Consider the following 19,647-nt stretch of genomic DNA (forward strand, 5'->3'; position numbering starts at 1 on the left):
GTATAGGTGGGACTAACAGAGAGGAGAAATAAAAGAACAGGAAGGAGTCACTGCCAGCCGCCACCATGACAAGCAGCTTGTGAAGATGCCTGTAAGCCACGAACCACATGGCAGGGTATAGATTTATGGAAATGGATTAATTTAAGCTATAAGAACAGTTAGCAAGAAGCCTGCCACGGCCATACAGTTTGAAGCAATATAAGTCTCTGTGTTTACTTGGTTGGGTCTGAGCAGCTGTGGGACTGGCGGGTGAGAGAGATTTGTCCTGACTGTGGGCAAGGCAGGAAAACTCTAGCTACACTTGTGTCCAAAAGATACTATTTATCTACCTTTCAAATGTAAAGCTATCTTCATTTAAGAATCTTTAATTTGGGGTTGGGGATTTAGCTCACTGGTAGAGCACAGAGCACTTGCCTAGCAATTGTAAGGCCCTGGGTTCAGTTCTCAGCTTCGGGGGGGGGGGCTTTAATTTGAACTATAAATAAATGGACAAAATAGTATTTGAGAAAAAAGATTTACTATTCAATCCTTAAAACGATGAGTCAAGAGAACAGGCTGCTCCTAGGACGTGTGGAAGTTCTGTGTCACATATTCTTGTGACTTGTTGGGTGCTTCTATCTTAATATAGATTTATATTCATTTAATATGAAGGGTTTACTTAATTTCATTTGTTCCTTATAACATTACACTTGGTCATTCCTAAGCAAAATACAGATGCATAAAAATCGTGTTATTTTGTAAGTCCCCACAAAATCTGAAATTGTATCCTGATCACTCTGAATATGTAAATGAACTATATATTGAAATGAAAAGTATGTTTAAGGAGACAGTATTTCCTGGAAACAGTTCAATGACATATCTTATTAGAAAAAAGTATTACATACCATTTTATATATATTTAAAAGGTTACTAATTTTGAAATCCAAAACACATGAAAATGATTTGGCAGTACAGATCATTTATTTAGAATAATACTTTTTATTATCTTCCATGAGAGAATGAAAAAAATATTTTCTATTTGTTGATCAAAAATATTTTATTACTCATGATTCTTACTAAAAGAATTAAAATATTTTTCTTTTTAATAATATTTAATAATTTGCCGGACGTGGTGGCGCACGCCTTTAATCCCAGCACTCGGGAGGCAGAGCCAGGCGGATCTCTGTGAGTTCGAGGCCAGCCTGGGCTACCAAGTGAGCTCCAGGAAAGGCGCAAAGCTACACAGAGAAACCCTGTCTCGAAAAAAAAAACCAAATAAATAAATAAATAAATAAATAATTCTACAAGGAGAATTATTAAATTAGCCTCTAATTTAATAATTCTCTTTGTAGTAAAATATACCTGCAGATATGACCCAATGTTTTACTCTAATAAAAACTAAGCACAAACAGTGAAAAGCCAGAATTGACATCTTCGTGTTATGAATCAGTTATTCTCACACAGTTCACTTAATGGAAAGACATCTGCTTCTAATCATACCAACAAAGTTCAACATACCTGGCTTTTATGGGGAAGTTCTGTGAAATATCTTTCATTAGTTTTATGGCATCATAAACAGGAGTGGACACTATTTGAGAGGCTGCTTGAAAACTAAGATCTAGAAGAAGAAAACCAAAATCACTAGTGCATCTACTGTAATGTTACTGCTTCAGACATTTCCATTCAATATAACTCTTTACTCAACATTTCTTCCCACATATTCACATGTTAATTGTATTGTATTTAGCATTTTTAAAAGTTTTAAATCAAAAACTTCCTCCTTAAGTTAAAGTAGGGTATGACCTAAGACTTTTATGAATGTTTTCCACAAATTAAAATATACTATCAAAAATGACATGTGCAAACATAAATAATATGGCTTCTGCTATAAAAACATAGGCTATTTTTTTCTATACTTAGCTGAGTGAGACACGTGGCAAAGGCTTGATGAACAGAGCACCAAGACAAGTTAGTGGTTACGAGGGAGGGTACCAGTCTTCAGCCCTGGTAAGCCGGCCGTGTTCCAGGAAGTAGTATCTATCACCCAAGCTCACGGAAACAACCTAACAAACGTAGTGGGATGGACACACACACAGTAGGAGGGAGACCTCTTGGGAAAGAAGGGCTTCAGTGGAAAGGTGGGCAGTGAAATACCACCACACTCTTCTGGCATGGAGATGTACATGGAGGTAAGTACTCAAAATACACAAAATACATAGATAAATAGATCTTCACTTGTTTTACCCATCACTCTCTCTAACCCCCCCCTTTCCACTGGAATACCTTCTCTCAAGCGGTCTTCATTCTGATCTCAGGTCTCTGTTGTGGGTCACTCACTGAGTTTAATCAGTGTTATTGAATGCGTAGGGGTGGGAGGTTAGCAACTGTATCCCTGGAGAAAATGATCCCTGGAGTAGATAGATTCTTTGAAACAAAGTCTGACATGGTAGCTCAGGCTGGTTGAGAACATGGTGGGACCTGTCTGGCCTTAAACTTGTATCAATCCTCTCGCCTCAGCCTCTGAAGTGCCAAAATTACAGGCATGAGCCATTATACCAGCCTTTTAAATCAGTATCACAGACTCTGAAGTGGGGCTTAGTATTCGAGAATGTAAATACATTCATACTTTCAGAATGATAGTATCAAATAGCCATGTTTCATATAATTTTTAAAGTATGACTTGATAATGCTTTCATTAAAACATATACTCACAAAGTAATAGAATTTATATTCTTCTCATAATTAATGATGGCTGTTTATAAAGTAATAAATCATGTCTTATTGGAGTTTATTTAGAAAAACAGGTCTGTTAAGAAAGTGTAATGTTGGAAGCAATCAAAATGTTGTACCTTGTAATTCCCAGACTTTCAAAGGCATCATTTGTTTACTGCTCTCAATCAAGTACTTTTGGAATGCTGTAAGATTATCTTTAAGATCTGAATGTATCTCTCTGCATCAGAACATTAAGTAATGTTAATTGTCACCATTTACCACAAATTATGATATAAGCAATATACTTTTGAAATTCTTTCCTGTAATTAGAAAGAAGTTAATCATTCAGAATTAGGGTAATAACAAATTGTGATAGAGGTATAGCCACGAACTTATTGAGGAAGATCAATATGTCTCCTTTAAAATTCATAAAACAAAAAATTTGAAGTGATGGGATCTCAGTTATAACACATGTGTAAGAGATGCCAGGAAGATGGTAGAATTACCAACTTTACCATTTTTTATTTCAATCTCTTAAAAATTATACGCATTGTTTCTATATTTGAAAACAAACAATTTTACAACTAAAGACAAACAATGCTTCCCATTTCAAACTTCACCAAAGGTGAGAATCCTAGATGAGACTTAGGCAGCCTTAGTGTCTACTCTAGTTCTTTCAAGTTTCACCTTGACCTACATAAGAAGCTCCAGGAAGTAACTTTTTCCATTGTAAACATCTATAAGCATTTTTTAAGGATCAAAGAATAATGTAGTCAAATGACATTTTACTGTACACATCATATAAATATTGTCTTAACCTGCATTGCTCATGAAATCAAGACATAGTACCCTTTGTTTAAGTAGAATTTGTTTTAGGCTCACAGTTATTTATTATAAACAAGCCAGTGTATAACAGTGAAACACCAGGAATCACTGAATATATAAAAACTCAGAGAAAAGGCACGTTTTGGTCTGACGATAGGAAAAACTTCTATTTCAAATGTTTATTTTAAGGAAAGACAAAGCCACCCAACTACAGAGTCCTCTTCAGACTCTAGAAACACGCAAGCATGCACCATGGGCTGCACTGCTGCCGACTCTGCCTGTCGCCCAAGCAGCAGGAGCTGGAGACGCAACTGCACCTTACCGGGTGCGGCTGGGCGTTACAGCCTGTGACTGCTTGGGGACATGCCCAGGAAAGTGAAATGGACTGATGTGACTGAAGGGCTCTTCTGAATTGGGCCTCGCCCTGACCGCACTGAAAAGCACTGTGCTACTGAGGCCTAACCCAAGGTTTGACCTCTCCTGTTCCCCGCGAGGGTTACAGTGAAGAGGGCGGTTTCACCTTCTTCCTTGTCTCTCATAGGATGGAAACAGATGGGGGGGGGGTCTTTACAACAAGGACCCCGTAATAATGAGGGCTATAATTTGTATTTGATGCTTAGGAGGGGTGGGGCAAAGAAAGAGGGCTTAAATTTGCATAAGTATTATTCATATGATCCAAATTGTCAGAGCACATGAAATTAGGAGGAGGAAGTGTTTGCTCAAAATCAGGTAAATCAACCTGGCTGTTGTCATCACTGCCTCCTGAATTCTAGGAGACTTTTTCTCCATTTTTTGGGTCTTTTTTATCTCCTTAGTTGATATTGTGCTTAGATATTAAATAGCCCAAAACTGAAACTTTTATGTCCGAGAAAAAGCTTAGTAATATGAACTCAACATATCTAATACTAAAATGGAGAAAAGATTTGGTAAAAAAATAACTTTATATTAATTGAGTAATATCTTCTTTGTGAGAAATACTATATCAAATGCATATCCATTATGCTATTTAAGAGAGAGAGAGAGAGAGAGAGAGAGAGAGAGAGAGAGAGAGAGAGAGAGAGAGAAAATTCAGTCTGTGTCAAACCAATATGATGGCAGTGAGGTGCCCAAGAGCAGCTGCCTTATAAACCTTGGATCTCAATCAATAGGTTGGCCGGCCAGTGAGCTCCAGGGACTCTCTTGTGACTGCCTCCCCAGGGTCTGGATTACAAGTGCATGACATCACACCAGAGAGTGTTACCTGGATTCTGGGAACTGAATTCAGGTCCTTATTCTTGCACATCAAGCATTTCACAGACTGAATTGTCTACTCAGCTCTTAGTCAGAATCATAATTTATACTTTTTTTGGTTTTGTTTTTACTAATTCAAGCAATGTATATATTGTATCATATAACACTTCAGGATTTTTGTTTTGAAATGAGTAACTGAGTTACTGTGGAAGAACTCTGAATATTTTCCCTTTATAAAACAATTTAGAATTCCAAAAAATATTTTAAGGCATGCAACTTATTCCCACATAAAGTTATATTAAAAATTAAAAGAACTATAGATTTTAACATATTACAATACAGTTGAGAAATGGAATAAAACCATATTGTTGTCTATTGAATAAATACTTTACTTATTTGTAAAATGCACCAGTACCTTGTGTGGCCAAAACACTAAAAATAGAATCAATCCATGTATGTAGCCTTAGTATACAAAAATATTACCCTTGTGCTACACCATTATCTTAGTCACCAGGATTAACAACTTCAGTGCCTTAAGTAAATTTGCAATTAAGACCTAAAGTGTTAATAGAAACATTTTTTTTTTTTTTTTTTTTTTTTTGGTTTCTCGAGACAGGGTTTCTCTGTGTAGCTTTGCGCCTTTCCTGGGACTCACTTGGTAGCCCAGGCTGGCCTCGAACTCACAGAGATCCGCCTGCCTCTGCCTCCCGAGTGCTGGGATTAAAGGCGTGCGCCACCACCGCCCGGCCTAACATTTTTTTTTTTAAATCTTGCCTTCATTCAGGTTTCACTAATTTTCCTTTCTAGTAATGTAGACTATGCATACATAATATTATGGCTAGCCTCATCTGAGTGAGAGGCCTGAGCACTCTGTTCTTCATCTTCAAACCGGATGGCAGGAAAGGGGGGTGTATTTTAATTATTGAAAGCCTACTTATATGAGTATATAAAATTATATAAATATATAAAATCATATGAATATATAAAATTAAGCAATCTAAGACTAAGAAATTTGTGGAAATTACTCTTATAGAGCATAAATTTCTTCAAGATTATTCAAGATTTTTATAAACCATTAAATCTGGGTCAAGTATGATAAATTATTTCAAAACATGAAGTTGTTGATCACATTATTAATTTTAAAAGTGTGGGGTAGAGTATACATGTGTGGTATATACACACATGTGTGATGTGTACATGCATGTGTGGAGGTCAGGGGGACAACAGATGTTTGCCCTCTCCTTTTCTGCCTTATTCCTTGACACAGGGTCTCTTAGTGAACTTGACCCTAGACAGGCAGCAGCACTCAGACCCAGAGTCCTCCTGTCCCTACCGGACAGCACTGGGGTGATAGATGCCTGTGTGGTCATGCGTGGCTCTCTACCTGGGTCTGGGGATTAACTCAGGTCCTCTGCTTTTACAGCAAGTCTTTCCACACACCAAGCAACGCCACGGCCCCCAAAGGCCTTGTTTTACTTACGTTTTCCCTCAATAGAAACTCAATTTGATCAATAGTTTCTTCTTGGCATAAGAATGCCAAGTTTACAAATAATAACTTGATCATTATTTTTATTATTTCATTTCTCTGTGCATCTCTGTGTGGGTGTGTGCACATGTGTATGCAGGTATGTGTGACTATGAAGAGGCCAGAGGAGGATGTCCGTAGTCTGCCTCTACACTCTCTGCCTAGTCTCTTGAGTCAGAGTCATCTCACTGAAAGGAATTTGCCGATTTTGGCTAGGCTGGTAGCCACCAAACCCCAGCAAGCCTCCTCTCCCTGGCCCCATCCCTCAGCACTGGAGTTATATACACACGCCTAGGCCTGGCTTTTTGTCTGTTTGCTTAGTTACTTAGTTTTTTGTTTTTACATCCTGAACACAGTTTCCCTTCCCTCCCCCTAGCCTGCCCCAGCCCCCTACCCTGTCCACTCCTCCTCCACTGTTCCTCTTCAGGAAAGGGCAGGCCTCCCGTGGATATCAGCCAGCCATGGCATACCAAGTTCCAGTGGGACCAGGCACCTCCTCTAATATTAAGGTTGAAAGGGTCCAAAAAGCAGACAACAGAGGCAGAGGCAGCTCTGTTCCCACTGTTAGGAGTCCCACAAGAAGGCCAAGCTACACAACTGTAACACGTGCAGAGGGCCTAGGCCAGTCCCATGCAGACCCCTGGCTGTTGGTTCGGTCTCTGTGAGCCCCTATGAGCCTGGGTTTAAGCCTGGCTTTTCATAGAGTAAAAATGGGATATGAATTCTGGAAGAGTAAGCACTCCTTACACACTGAGCCAATGCCCAAGCCTCTCTTGTCCTCATTTGTACTAAACATGTATATGATGCTAATTGTCACAAATGATTATAAAATTTTAGTATTACAATATTTATAATCTTCACATTTCAGATACTGTGTAAGTGTGTACACTGTACAGCTTACTAGTAACCTACGTGGGAACTAAGTCACGCAGTCATAAACAAGTCACCACATTCAAGTCTGAAAACCTAGTTCCTGAGGGCAGCACCACAGGGCGCACAGGAAGAGCGGGGTGCTGGTGAAAGAGGGTGGCCCCCAGGCTCACAGATTTGAATCCTTATCATCAGCGAGTGGCACTACTTGAGAAGGACTAGGAGGTGTGGCCTTGTTGGAGAAAGTGTGTCACTGGGGTGGGCTTTGAGGTTTAGGAGCCCATGTCAAGCCCAGTGTTGAACTCTGAACACCCCTCACCTATGGATCAGGATGTAGCTCTCAGCCACTTTTTCAGCATTCATGCCTGCCTGCTGCCATGCTTCCTGAGATGATGGTAATGGACTAAAACTCTGAAACTGTAAGCAAGTTCCAATTAAGTACTTTCTAAGAGTTCCCTTGGCCATGGTGTCTCTTCACAGCAACAGAGCAGTAACGAGGACGGTAGGACTGACTGAAAACACCACAGGATAATGCACACTTGATAACTGATCATTGGTTTGTTATATTCATTAATCCATAGTTTCAAGGTTTAGCTAGTTCTATAAAATTAGAGGCTTTGTTTATTGAACCATTTTTTTCCTGATTAAAAGAGGAGAAATATACATTTCACTGTGACCTAAATAAAAGTTGTCAAAAGTTCCAACTTTCTATTTTGCTAATTACTTTGGGGACGCAATGCCATATTAGAAATGGAATTCAAAATACTAATTTAGACACAATAGTAAAATGAATATATTTCAATTTTAAGGATTAATAAAGAAATAAAGTTTGATAGTAAATAATTCAAATACATGGAAAAATGTTTCAAAAACCTGGCAAAAATACAGCAAGAAAAAAAAAAAAACCAGAGGTCAGGAATAAGCAATTTACTGGAGAAGAAACTCATCGTCCAATAAATATATGAAAAAAAGCTAATCCTTGGAACAAACTGACAATAGATGACTATTCCTGAATTCAAACTACAAAATGTTTCAGGTTAGTGAAATAATTGTAAAGAATCATTTCATTCACTGACAAAAAATTTTAAAAATAGTATGTTGTTAGCACAGTTCTAGGAAACATATATTTACATGCTAGTGCAGATATGTTAGTAAATTTTAGGAGGAAAATTAACAAATATGTATCAAAATTCAAGAAGTACAAATATCTTGACTTTTTCTCTGAAAGTTGTACCAAGGAAAATTAGAATTATAAGGAAATAATTTAAAGTCCCATTCAGTGAGGCAGTTTTCTCGTAGTATGTTGGAAAAGCAAGTGCATAATACAGTTCCACTGTGCAAACAATACTCTGTAGGCATTGATTTCATTTATAAAATGTGTGTAGAAAGGTTGGAAAGATCCAAAACATTACTGCAGTGACAGTTGTCTCCTAGCTGCAGAATTAAGGATTAACATTTTTGTGTTTTTCATGTTTGCTTTCTCTAGCTTTCTGACATTAGCTGTCTGCAAATTCTTTAATAAATAAAGTCAATAGTGTGCATATAAAATGGTACGTTCACTTGTTAAGTTTTATGTCAACTTGACACAAACTAGAGTCATCTGGAAGGAGGGAACTTTGACTGAGGAAACGCCTCCATAAGATCTAGATGCAGGGTATCTAATTAATCCCATTAATTAGTGATTGATGGGGGAGGGCTCAGCCCATGGTGGGTGGTGCCATCCCTAGGTTAGTAGTCCTGGCTTCTATAAGAAAACGGGCTGAACAAGCCATGAGGAGCAAGTCATTAGTAAACAGCACCCTCCACAGCCTCTGCATCAGCTCCTGCCCCGGTTCCTGCTCCACTTGTCCTGTGCTGACTTCTCCCTTCACGAGGACTCACAAAGAGCAAGTCAAACCAGCCCTTTCCTCCTCACCCGTTTGGGTCACTGCATTCCACTCCAGCAGCAGGAACTCAAACTAGGGCAGTGTGCAGATATAAAAAGAGCATGTGCCAACAGGGCATGTCAAATCAACTACTTTCAAAGCTGAAGTGCATAATAAAATCAATTTCATTTCTATTCAGACTCACTTTAGTTTCCCAAAGAGAAATCCTTGAACTTCATCTGCTTCAGTCTCCTTTTCTACAGCAGTATCAGTCATAGCTACATTAAAGGAAAAATAAATATTTGTAGGCTGGGAAAAGAACATGGAACTCTCAATATTAAATGAATTCTATTTGTTTTACATTGCTTTTTTTCATGCACAAGGTTAATATATGTGCATGTGTATACTATAATTCTTAATGTGCACTATTTTTAAAATGGGCTTAGATGGTTAAATATTACATAAGCACAATAAATGCCATATAAATTACTTTATAGCAACAACTTTCTATTTTATAAGCCAAAATGATAAGACAAAGGACCCACAAGAAATCCTGGTTTTTGCTTTCAGGTCTGATGGTAGATCCATACTCTAATAAACATGAGTGTTGCACAATTCAAGCAATCTTAAGATAGTCAAGGGATTTTTAGAAAGACACACAATCATGGCTTCAAAGAACAACCTTGTTACGTTATACTCATTCCTTCTTCTACCAAATAGTGTGGAAGTCAAATATGGGAAGTGTGCAATGGCTCACTCTTCACCACAGTTTATTGTGACTCAGCAGGTATGGTCCCCCCTTGCTCTGCTGAAGCTCTGTGCTTCAGACTGTGAGCCCATCTGCAGGGTGCTCTGATTTAGTCATGGACTGGCTAACTATCTGCTGAATTTAATCACTAGATAAAAATCTGCTGTCTGTGATGATTTCTGACAGGACAGCTATCTGGAAAAAGACATTCATGATAAATATCACACTTGGCAGGAAAAGAGAAAGACAAACAGACAACTTTAATAGAGTGAGACAAACTTTTCTAAGTGATGGCACAGAAATAAATGGGCTAGAAAAGAGGAAAACAGAGCTCTGATGGACTGGGAACTGTTTATCTCCCAGCTGAGGAGAGCTGCCGGGAAAGGGAGAGTCAGTTTTATCTAAGAGTGCGCCACTGATAAGTGGGTGACACTCCAGTAGAAGGTCACACACCCAAGGATGCATGGGGCACAAACTGCACTTGCTCTTTTTAAGAAGGCACAAATTTGAATGGGTGGAGAAGGGTATGTGCGTCTGGGAAGAGTTGGAGGAGGAGATGAATATAATCAAAACACACTCCATGGAGTTTTCAAAAACCTACTGCAGTTTTTATTGTTATTGTTACTATTTTAAGGATGCTCTGAGTGCTCTGCTACAGATGAACTGTGTACCAAACCCACATCACCTCAAGGCACAGCAAGCACTGCCGCTGGGGGAAGGGGGGAGGAAAGAGCAGAGAGCTGCAGATGAGCAAGAAGGAGTGCTATGAATCCTGACCTCTGCTCAGGACAAGGCTGCCACACACACGACTCACCGAAGCCTGGCGACGCCTGCACAATCCGAATCTACTGAAACATTCCGTCACGTCTCAGCTCTAGCTGAGAGCTGTTGGTAGTGGAGAGCTTGCTAAGGGAGGCCACTTTTCTTTGAGGAGTAATGGCCATTGGTAAGCTGCCTATCAGACCCCAGTGGATGACATTACACCCATGTGCATGTGGGAAGCAGTAACTGGACGGACTCAGTGGGTTATAAAAACCACAAAGAGGAGGATGTGGAATTGAGAGGAAGATGTGCTGGAAATAGCGATAGGCAGAACTGGAAGGGGGAGGGAGTGGGTGTGACTAAATACATTGTTTACATGAATAAAATGTTCCAAGAACAGAAAAGCAGCTTTATTTAAACATTAAAAATCTTACTTTTAATTTGTGTGTCATCCAACGCTTTGTATTCGGTGTCTTTAATCGCTAGCTCCACTCCATAGCCAGACAAGAACATCTTCCTGGAGCTTGGCTTCTGGTCAAGTAATTTATTTTAGAAAAACAAGAGACAGTTAAGGAATCGTGCATTAAACTTAGTACCATGACACATTAGGGTGGTACAGTGAAATACTGATACTGGGGACACGTGTGTGCATGTGGCTAGGTGCTGAGGCTTGAGCCCAGGGCCGTGCAAGTGCAAGGCAAGTACTCTAACACCAGGCTACACCCTGCAGCCCCCACCTAACACAAAAAGCTCTAGCCACCATGAAATATTTTTATTGGGCGAACACTTATGCTCTCTACATAGTCTACCAAAAAACCAGAATTTTGTTGAAGACCTCTTCCTTACTAAAAACTTAGTCATGACTCTTCACTATTTTTTAATGGAAAAGATTTCTGCTCAAATCTACAATGAGTTAACAGAGGTTCCAATACAGTAAAACTGCAACAAAAGTGTATTTCTTTCATTCACCTCCACAAGACTTGCTAGTTCCAGGACAACTGGAGGGTAAGCGGAAGTAAATAATGAAAGTAGAGACTAGAGACAGACAGACTCGATGCTTTGTGCCTTGGAAACTCTGCTTAGATCTTTTTCTTCTTTGGGTAATTTTAATGACTAAAATATTCCAAATGCCACAAAGTAATTAGTTGCTATAGTTGACCACACCTGAGCTATCTGCAATGTTTACATTTTTAGAATTTTAGTAATTTTCCTCCTTCTAGGAAAGGACGAAATATAAAATCTATCTCTGGAGAGTCCTTGGGTAAACAAGGTAAGTTACATTTCATGTTGCAGGAGGCAACGCAGATGAATATATGTAATTTTTAGAAAGATGTCTAAGTTTTCTTCCTGCTTCATCCTGAAATTCCTATCTGCCATGCTGCAACTATTATCATTTGGCATTTTATTCCAGGGGTTAGAAAACTAGTTTTAGAATTCTGAATGCACTGAATTCTTAGGAGAAGCCATGTGTCTTTGCACAGGGACAGTCTGGTATTCCTACATGTGACAGAGGATATGTATGGACAGAATGGAGGGAAGGAAAAACAGTAGTGGATCACCCCTTTATTTTTCCTTCCCTACCATTTTTCTTAGCCTTCGAATTAAGTTTATCAGCAGAGTGTCTATCTCTTGGCCTGTTTTATTTCCAAATACAAACATATAGGAATGACCTTTGGATACACAGTACTTCAAACTGCTGCTCACACTAACATTTAATTGTAGTGTCTTAGGAACACTACAATTAAAGATAGCATGCAGAAACTGAGTTATTTGCAATTACACTAATATGAAAAAGCTGAAAATATTCTAAAGAGTTTTCAAGTTCATATAGCTACCCCAAAACAAAATTGTAGCTGGTGGCTTAGAAAAGTGAAGTCTTAAGGCCACACATCTTGTCAGAGTTCACAAAGGAGATGCAATTCCACATAACCAATTTCTAGTATTGGTAATAAAAAATTATTGGCTCCTGGATAATAAAAGAAAAATGCTCATTAAATTTGTATGTACTTTCTCCTTTTGAAATTTACTAAAATATAAACTAAATTGTAGTTTAATAAGCTTGGATTTGTAAACTGAAGTGCTCGTAGGCCAAGAGGGCTAAGACAAATCTTCATATTTTTATCTCTCCTTTCCACACACAAAAAGGCATTTGCTCAAAAGGAAGCACAAGAAAGTCTATTTTCATTAAAATCACATTTTGATTCAATTTATATCATAGCTACTGTGAGTGTTTAAGATGCCAATCATTAAGTAGAAGGCCATAATTTAATGGTACAAAGCATCTTCATGGTTAATATGATCCTACAGAAGTGTATCTTTGGTTATATTATCCAAAGAATATTTAAGACAGATCCTCAAAAGACAGGCACATATTCTAGGGGCCATATTAGCATGGTGAACATAAGTAAGACAAATATGTACTTTTATCTCCAATATCCATTTTATTTTAATGTGTCTCTCATCTCTGGTCTGCTCCACCCAGTAGAGAATTACACCCATAATGTGCTACTGCAATTGATGAATATATATCTATTCTGGCAAAGAAAGGGAAATGATTGAGAATTACTAGTTTAAAGAGAACCAGCTATACAGAATGCTATATAGTATGCACATGCTAGTCCCATCATTTGATCTTCTTTTATCTTCATGCCTTTATTGAAACACTTCATTATCATCTAACATAACATACTTATGGGTTATTTACTGCCTGCCACTAAAATGTAGGTTTCTGAAAAAGGGACTATTTCTATCTTACTATGCCTTGTAAATAATACTTGGCATAGAGGGACATGAAGAATTAATGACTTAAATATGTTAATATTTACAAAATATATACATTCAATAGACCTATGCTTTTGAGATATATATATTTTTTGCTATATGTTTTTAATCTTCATGTGAACTATTAAAATATCTATACACTAGTTTACCAAAAAATTTAAGATTATTTAACAAGATTTCCTCATTAATAGTAAATAGCTTTGATTTAATCAAACTCATACAATAAAATTTTTAAAATTTTTAAAATGAGAATAGTGAGGAGCACTGGAAAAAGACTTTAGTGCTCTATGATTAATGGGACAGACAAGCCTACAGATGGCCTCTGTAGCACAGCTGTTCCTTTTCTTGTTGTTAATGTAATTCTTAGAGAAACTGCAATATTCTCTCAGGATTTAGCTTCCTGAGACATGGAGGAAACCGTTGGAGCAGCCCAGGCTCTGTTCATCTCTCCCTAGAATATGATGTTCCAAAGTGTTTGCGGTCAACTAAAACAGTTCTTAGAAACATGTAACAGTAGATGTTTACAGCAGTAACAAAGGAAAAGGATCGAAATGCAGAAACCTAAGGGTCATTTAAAGAAACCAGCGTGCACAAGGAAACTAGACTCTAGGAAGATAAAGGAAAGAAGCTACAATATTAGACAGAATGCATACTGCTGATGTAGAAAGATCAGAGAAACCAAAGTGGCTTCCATACAAAAGATGAATAAAACTGAAAAACCTTTAGTTGGGTCAGAAAAGAATAACACAAATTACTAATGCTGGTAAAACAAACAAACAAACAATAACAACACAAAGCATGTACCTTAATATAGTGGCGGAGAACATACAGAATTTTACCACTTTTAGATTTCTTAGACAACACTCTGTGAAATTCAGCAAATTCTTTTGTACCAATTTCTGCATAGAGAATAACCACTGGTAAGTTCTCATTGCCTGTGGGAAACTTATGATCTCTTTCAAACAGGTAAGGCCTGGGTCTAAAATGAAAACAATACCGACTTTCAAAAGCAGTGAGAGTCAACTGTACATCAGACAAATACCATGATATTTTATACTTTCTGCTACCAAAGAATTCATAATGTACATAACTACAGAAACAGGAAATCAGAAATAGGAAAAGAAGAAATGTGTTTTGTCCAAAACTGACTATTAAAAATGCTTTAATTTCCAGTAAGGTGCATTGTCAATAAAATAATGAAAATTTAATAATATAATTTTAATCAATTAAAAATGTATATTTAATTAGAATAAGTTTTCACTATAGTTCATATTTCCTGGAAACAGTTTCCAAATATTTAAAAGATCATGAATGGCACACCTTCATCAAAAACCAAGAAGCATGAATGAAATCCTTGAGGAAGGTTCAGGAGGTAGAGGAGTCCTGCAGATCTGCACAAATTCTGACAACTCATTTCCCATACACTATCCTAGGTTATTTACAGTTTCTAGTAAATTCTACCATTACATGTAAAATTAGTTACTATCATTTACTTAACCTTTTCAGTTTCTAAGGTACAGACCAATTAAATATCTAGTATACAATAAAAAAGAAACCAAATAGAATAAGACTATGTGAAAGAAATGCTCAGATTCCATAGAAAGTAATCACTGCTTTAGGCCACTATTTTGGAAAAGTTTTCCTTGCACAGAAATTCAGACATACAGCATCTGATAAATGTGCAAGGTGTGAGCAAGGAAGTAAGGGATGGCAGACCCTTCCTCACACATTTCTAATTAAAAACAGTCCTAGTTTCCTCAAAATTAGTGGCAACATGGGGATTTTTTTCTTATCCTTAAAAATGGGCTAAAAGACATAAAAAGCTTCATGCAAACATTAATGGAAATAGGCACAGATATCTCTGAATATCTCAGAGTATTAAAATTTCAACTCCAATTCTCTTTTCCATAAAACACTTCTCTACTCTATGCCTTTACCTTGCAGCAGCCTTATTCAGCAGCTTTTTAATCTCACTAATTTTACAGGTGTACTTCCTATGGATAACCACAAATGCATTGCATCCATCTGGGGGTGGCTCAGCAGCAGCAACCTGCAATCCCAAACACAATGCTGTCACAGGGACTCATCATTAGAACATAATCTTAAATCTTAACTGTTACTTTGGTTAAAATAACTCACCTTTTACTATTAAGTTACGGTTCTAATTAATGTAAAATATTTTAAGAAATATTTAATAAAATCAACTTTATCCTAGTTGAAATATACATGCAAATTTTTGAAAAAAAATTCTACAAAATTTTTATTAAAAGTAATTTCGCTGGCAATGTGTCTTCATGCTTTCCTAACTCCAAATAGACAATATTTCTTCTTTTCAATAATAGTCAATGACAGCAATAGTAATAAAATCATTACCAGGTTATGGAATGAAATATATTTCTGGAATACTTTGAGTCAATGGCATTCACTTTAAATAGCTCAGCATATACTATAGTATACATCCTCATTAAGGACTGCTTGGATATTTTTACCTGTTGAAACATCTGAATAGTTGGAGAGTATGCCCTTATAGAGAAAGCAAACTTTAAGAGATTGATGTGTATATTGTCTAAAAACTGTCCAGTTTTCTTCAGGATTAGGTTGTAGTAAGAATAATCTGATTCTACAAAGAGAAAAAAATGTTAGCATTTTACATTCAATATGCTGGCATATCCCACCTACAGTGCTAATTGAATCAATGTCAAATCATCACATTTTAAATTTGAGTAAGTACAGTGATATTTTGTCTGTGTTCCCCAATAAAGTTTATCTGAGTATCAGAGTTTGAAAAAGCCAGCCACATATTAAACATAGGAGTCAGGCAATGGTAGCACATACATAGGAGTCAGGCAATGGTAGCACATGCCTTTAATCCTATCACTCAGGAGGCAGGGATCTGTCAGGATCTGTGAGTTCAAGGCCACACTGGGAACAGAGCCAGGCATGGTGGCACACACCTTGAATTTCAACACTAGTTAACCATGGAGGTCTGGAGGTCTATACAGACAGACAGGAAGTGACAGAGCTGGGTAGAAAGAGGAGGTGATGTGGCTGGGTGGAGAGAGGAAGTGAAATACAAAACAGAAAGGCATATAGGAGTGGGTATACAGGAAGCAGGTCTCTTTGGCACAGGATCTCCAAGTGGTAAGAACGTGGCTGGCTTCTTTCTGCTTTTCTGATCTCTCAGCTTTTCACCCCAATATCTGGTTCTGGCTTTTTTTTTTAACTTAGTAAGACCATTTAGCACTTCATCCTACAGGTAAGCTGCTAAAGAAGAAATTATTTTGTCTGTTTCAATGTTTTCTGAGCAATCAACAAAAGATAAGGTTAAAATAATCTTGCCCTTAAACTCTATTGGGAACCTATATGCACTTCAATGTATTCCAAGGTTGTGGGCTACTCTACTGGATGAGTGTTAGATCCCGTACGCGGTTCCCGGGGAGTGGAGAAGAGTAAAGCAAGCACGGTATGACTGAGAAGCACTCCAAGCTTGGTGCAGTGAGCCAAGTGCACTCAGCATGTCCACAGTGTTCCAGAAAACACAACCCAACCCTGCCTTTCATCTGAAGTGTCACTCAGTCTAGAGATGGAGCACACTGAGAAACTGCTCTCTTACTCTAAGCTGATCTCCAGATACGAAAGAGAAGATTGGCTCTTTGATTTGATTTTAAAACTCTTTGGGTTACAAAGGTCACTTAATTTTTGGGGTAGGGGAGGAGAGAATGGTAGTATAAAGCTGAAGACAGCCGAGGGGTGCTAATGGAGCTAAGCAGGGACAGCATCTTCTATCTGTGTGCTCTTTTCTCTACATCCGTGCTGCAGTAATAACCTCTGATCCATGGTCACGGAAGCAGCACTATTTAAACCTAGTGGCTCACACACAGAAAGGAAGGTACAGAAGGAGGAGAGGACTTTTCAGAGGTAAAAGTGGGGTAAGAAATGAGTGAGGACAGAGGGAGTGGAAGTAACTCGAGTCCATTACATACATGCATGCAATCACCAAAAAATAAAATTTTAAGCAATAGACTGTAAATGTCTATACTAACTATAACTAACAAAATTGTCTCTATTATGAAAGAGGGTTAGGCTATTTTATGCTATTAAAACGAATTCATGCTCACCAAATCAGTGGCGGGTCATTATTTTAACCTTTTCAATTTTCTCTTCATCTTCCCCTTATATTTTACTCTAGTTTTGTCTATTGGAACCTAATCTATGTAAACCACACGTGGATTTTTGGCCAGCGTAGTCAGCTATTGACTCACTTTCTTCATAGTTTTGCAATCTAAACCTTGCTCTGAGCATTCGGTTATGCCAGGCATCTCTAGATTGTATGTTAGACAAACAAGGACATCCATTTCCTTAGCTTCAACTCAAATTTGCTTTCATCTTTAATAAATGGCAAAATTATTTGTATGTCTAATTTGTTTTGAAATCAATTCCTCATGATTCATTTGGTTTATGGCCTTTTGGTTCTATAGCTATTTTATATGCCTGTATGTTTAGGGTCATGTAAAAATTTCCCCAGTGAAAAGGGTCACAAGGAGAACATGTTTAGGAAGCTCCGCTCTACACTGACCTGGTACCTCCTGTGTCCTCACACCATGGAGAACCCTGGTAAATGCACAGCAGTTTTGCTGCCTCCACCTATTATAAAGTACTCAGGACACACATCATATTCACTCACCCTTAGAGTACCATCATTTAAACAGTGTCCAGCATCGCTTAATAATGGTTACTAAATACTCATGTAGTTCAGAAAAGTAGTTTTTAAAAGAAGAAATTACTAGGTTTCAGAAAAATTTTACTTAAAATACCATCAAAGGTATATCTGACCTCTTATTTTTAGAATCTATTTAATTAAATCAAAAATTGCTAAATTCCAAAGTTGCTTGAGTCAAACAGACTGCAGCAAATGAACAGGTAAACTAATTATCTTCCATTTTCATTAAAGTAAAAAGAAAAGTCTTTACCTAGAGTAAAAAGTTTTCTGTGTCGAGATGGCTAAAGATTTTATGTTTATGGAATCTACATTCTTGTCATCTATTTTATTTCATGATTTAAAAAAAAAATCTTTCCTTGGGGTTGTAGAGATGGCTCAGAGGTTAAGAGCACTGGCTGCTCTTCCAGAGGTCCTGAGTTCAATTCCCAGCAACCACATGGTGGCTCACAATCATCTGTAATGAGATTTGTGCCCTCTTCTGGCACGCAGGTGTACATGCAGGCAAAACATTGTCTACATAATAAAAATAAATCTTAAAAAAAAAAATCTTTCCTTTAGAATAATTAACCCCATAGTGTCTGTTGCAAAACCTACCTTTAATATCTTCAATATTTTGATATTCTCTAATAAATACACACTTTTTGGCATTTATAAAATAAGAATTAATTTTATAGATAGTGAGATGAAAACACATTATCTGACTTTTTTAGGGTAATTACTCTTTAAGAGTTTAAAGGCAAAAGTACGCAGGCAATAAAAATGAAGCAAGGTCAATAAACATTTGTCCAAACTCACAGAATGTACAAGAGTAAGAGTGTAAAGTATAAATTTTAAATAATAATGATGTCATTACAGGCTAATTGACTCAGGTGAAGGGCTCTGAATGAGGGGGGCTCTTCATGTGAGTAAGCAGAGCAGACATGAGGAATCTCTGCACTTCTTGTTCCCTTCTGCTGTAGTCTTAAAATAAACTCTACTAAAACAAGAAAAAAAATCCTAGATGCAAAACTAATACCATGTCTAAGAAATTTAGGTTAAATAACTCAACAATTCTAATTTTTTCTTTAATATATAATCATTACTATTTGAGTTTTCCTACAGAAAACTTTGTATCTTAGAAACGAATGCTTAGAACAGTTTCTTAGGGTTTCTATTGCTGTGATAAAGCACAATGGCCCAAAGCAATTTGGGGAGGAAAAGGGTCTATTGCAGATTACAGGTCCTGGTCACACAGTCCTTCATGAGGGAAGTCAGGGCAGGAATTTGGGCAGGAACCTGGAGGCAGGAACCTGGAGGCAGGAACCTGGAGGCAGGAACCTGGAGGCAGGAACCTGGAGGCAGGAACCTGGAGGCAGGAACCTGGAGGCAGGAACCTGGAGGCAGGAACCTGGAGGCAGGAACCTGGAGGCAGGAACCTGGAGGCAGGAACCTGGAGGCAGGAACCTGAGCAGAGAGACCACGAACAGACCCTGGAAGAGAGCTGCTCCCTCAGGCTGTGTCTCTGTCTCTCTCTCTGTCTCTCTCTCTCTCTCTGTCTCTCTCTGTCTCTCTCTCTCTCTCTCTCTCTCTCTGTCTCTCTCTCTCTGTCTCTCTCTCTCTCTCTGTCTCTCTCTCTGTCTCTCTCTCTGTC

General features: G+C 37.9%; 1 protein-coding gene across 3 annotated transcripts in view; it reads right to left on the reverse strand.

Annotated features, from left to right (window-relative positions):
* Uggt2 (UDP-glucose glycoprotein glucosyltransferase 2) overlaps positions 1-19,647 on the reverse strand; it is a 126,960-nt gene that overhangs the window by 103,816 nt on the left and 3,497 nt on the right. For 2 of the 3 annotated variants that reach the window (XR_013042611.1, XM_076545563.1), the window contains exons 3-9: positions 15,787-15,917; positions 15,235-15,347; positions 14,102-14,276; positions 10,951-11,047; positions 9,212-9,284; positions 2,829-2,929; positions 1,498-1,597 (exon numbers count right to left, since the gene is read on the reverse strand). Coding sequence is in view for 2 of the 3 variants with exons in the window: in XM_076545563.1 (XP_076401678.1) it covers positions 1,498-1,597; positions 2,829-2,929; positions 9,212-9,284; positions 10,951-11,047; positions 14,102-14,276; positions 15,235-15,347; positions 15,787-15,917 (790 nt within the window). In the remaining variant the exon portion in view is untranslated. Of the gene's footprint in view, positions 1-1,497; positions 1,598-2,828; positions 2,930-9,211; positions 9,285-10,950; positions 11,048-14,101; positions 14,277-15,234; positions 15,348-15,786; positions 15,918-19,647 lie in introns of those variants that run through there. The other variant, XM_076545564.1, reaches the window with a different exon arrangement.

Source organism: Peromyscus maniculatus, chromosome 9, assembly GCF_049852395.1.
Source record: "Peromyscus maniculatus bairdii isolate BWxNUB_F1_BW_parent chromosome 9, HU_Pman_BW_mat_3.1, whole genome shotgun sequence".
Taxonomy (NCBI): domain Eukaryota; kingdom Metazoa; phylum Chordata; class Mammalia; order Rodentia; family Cricetidae; genus Peromyscus; species Peromyscus maniculatus.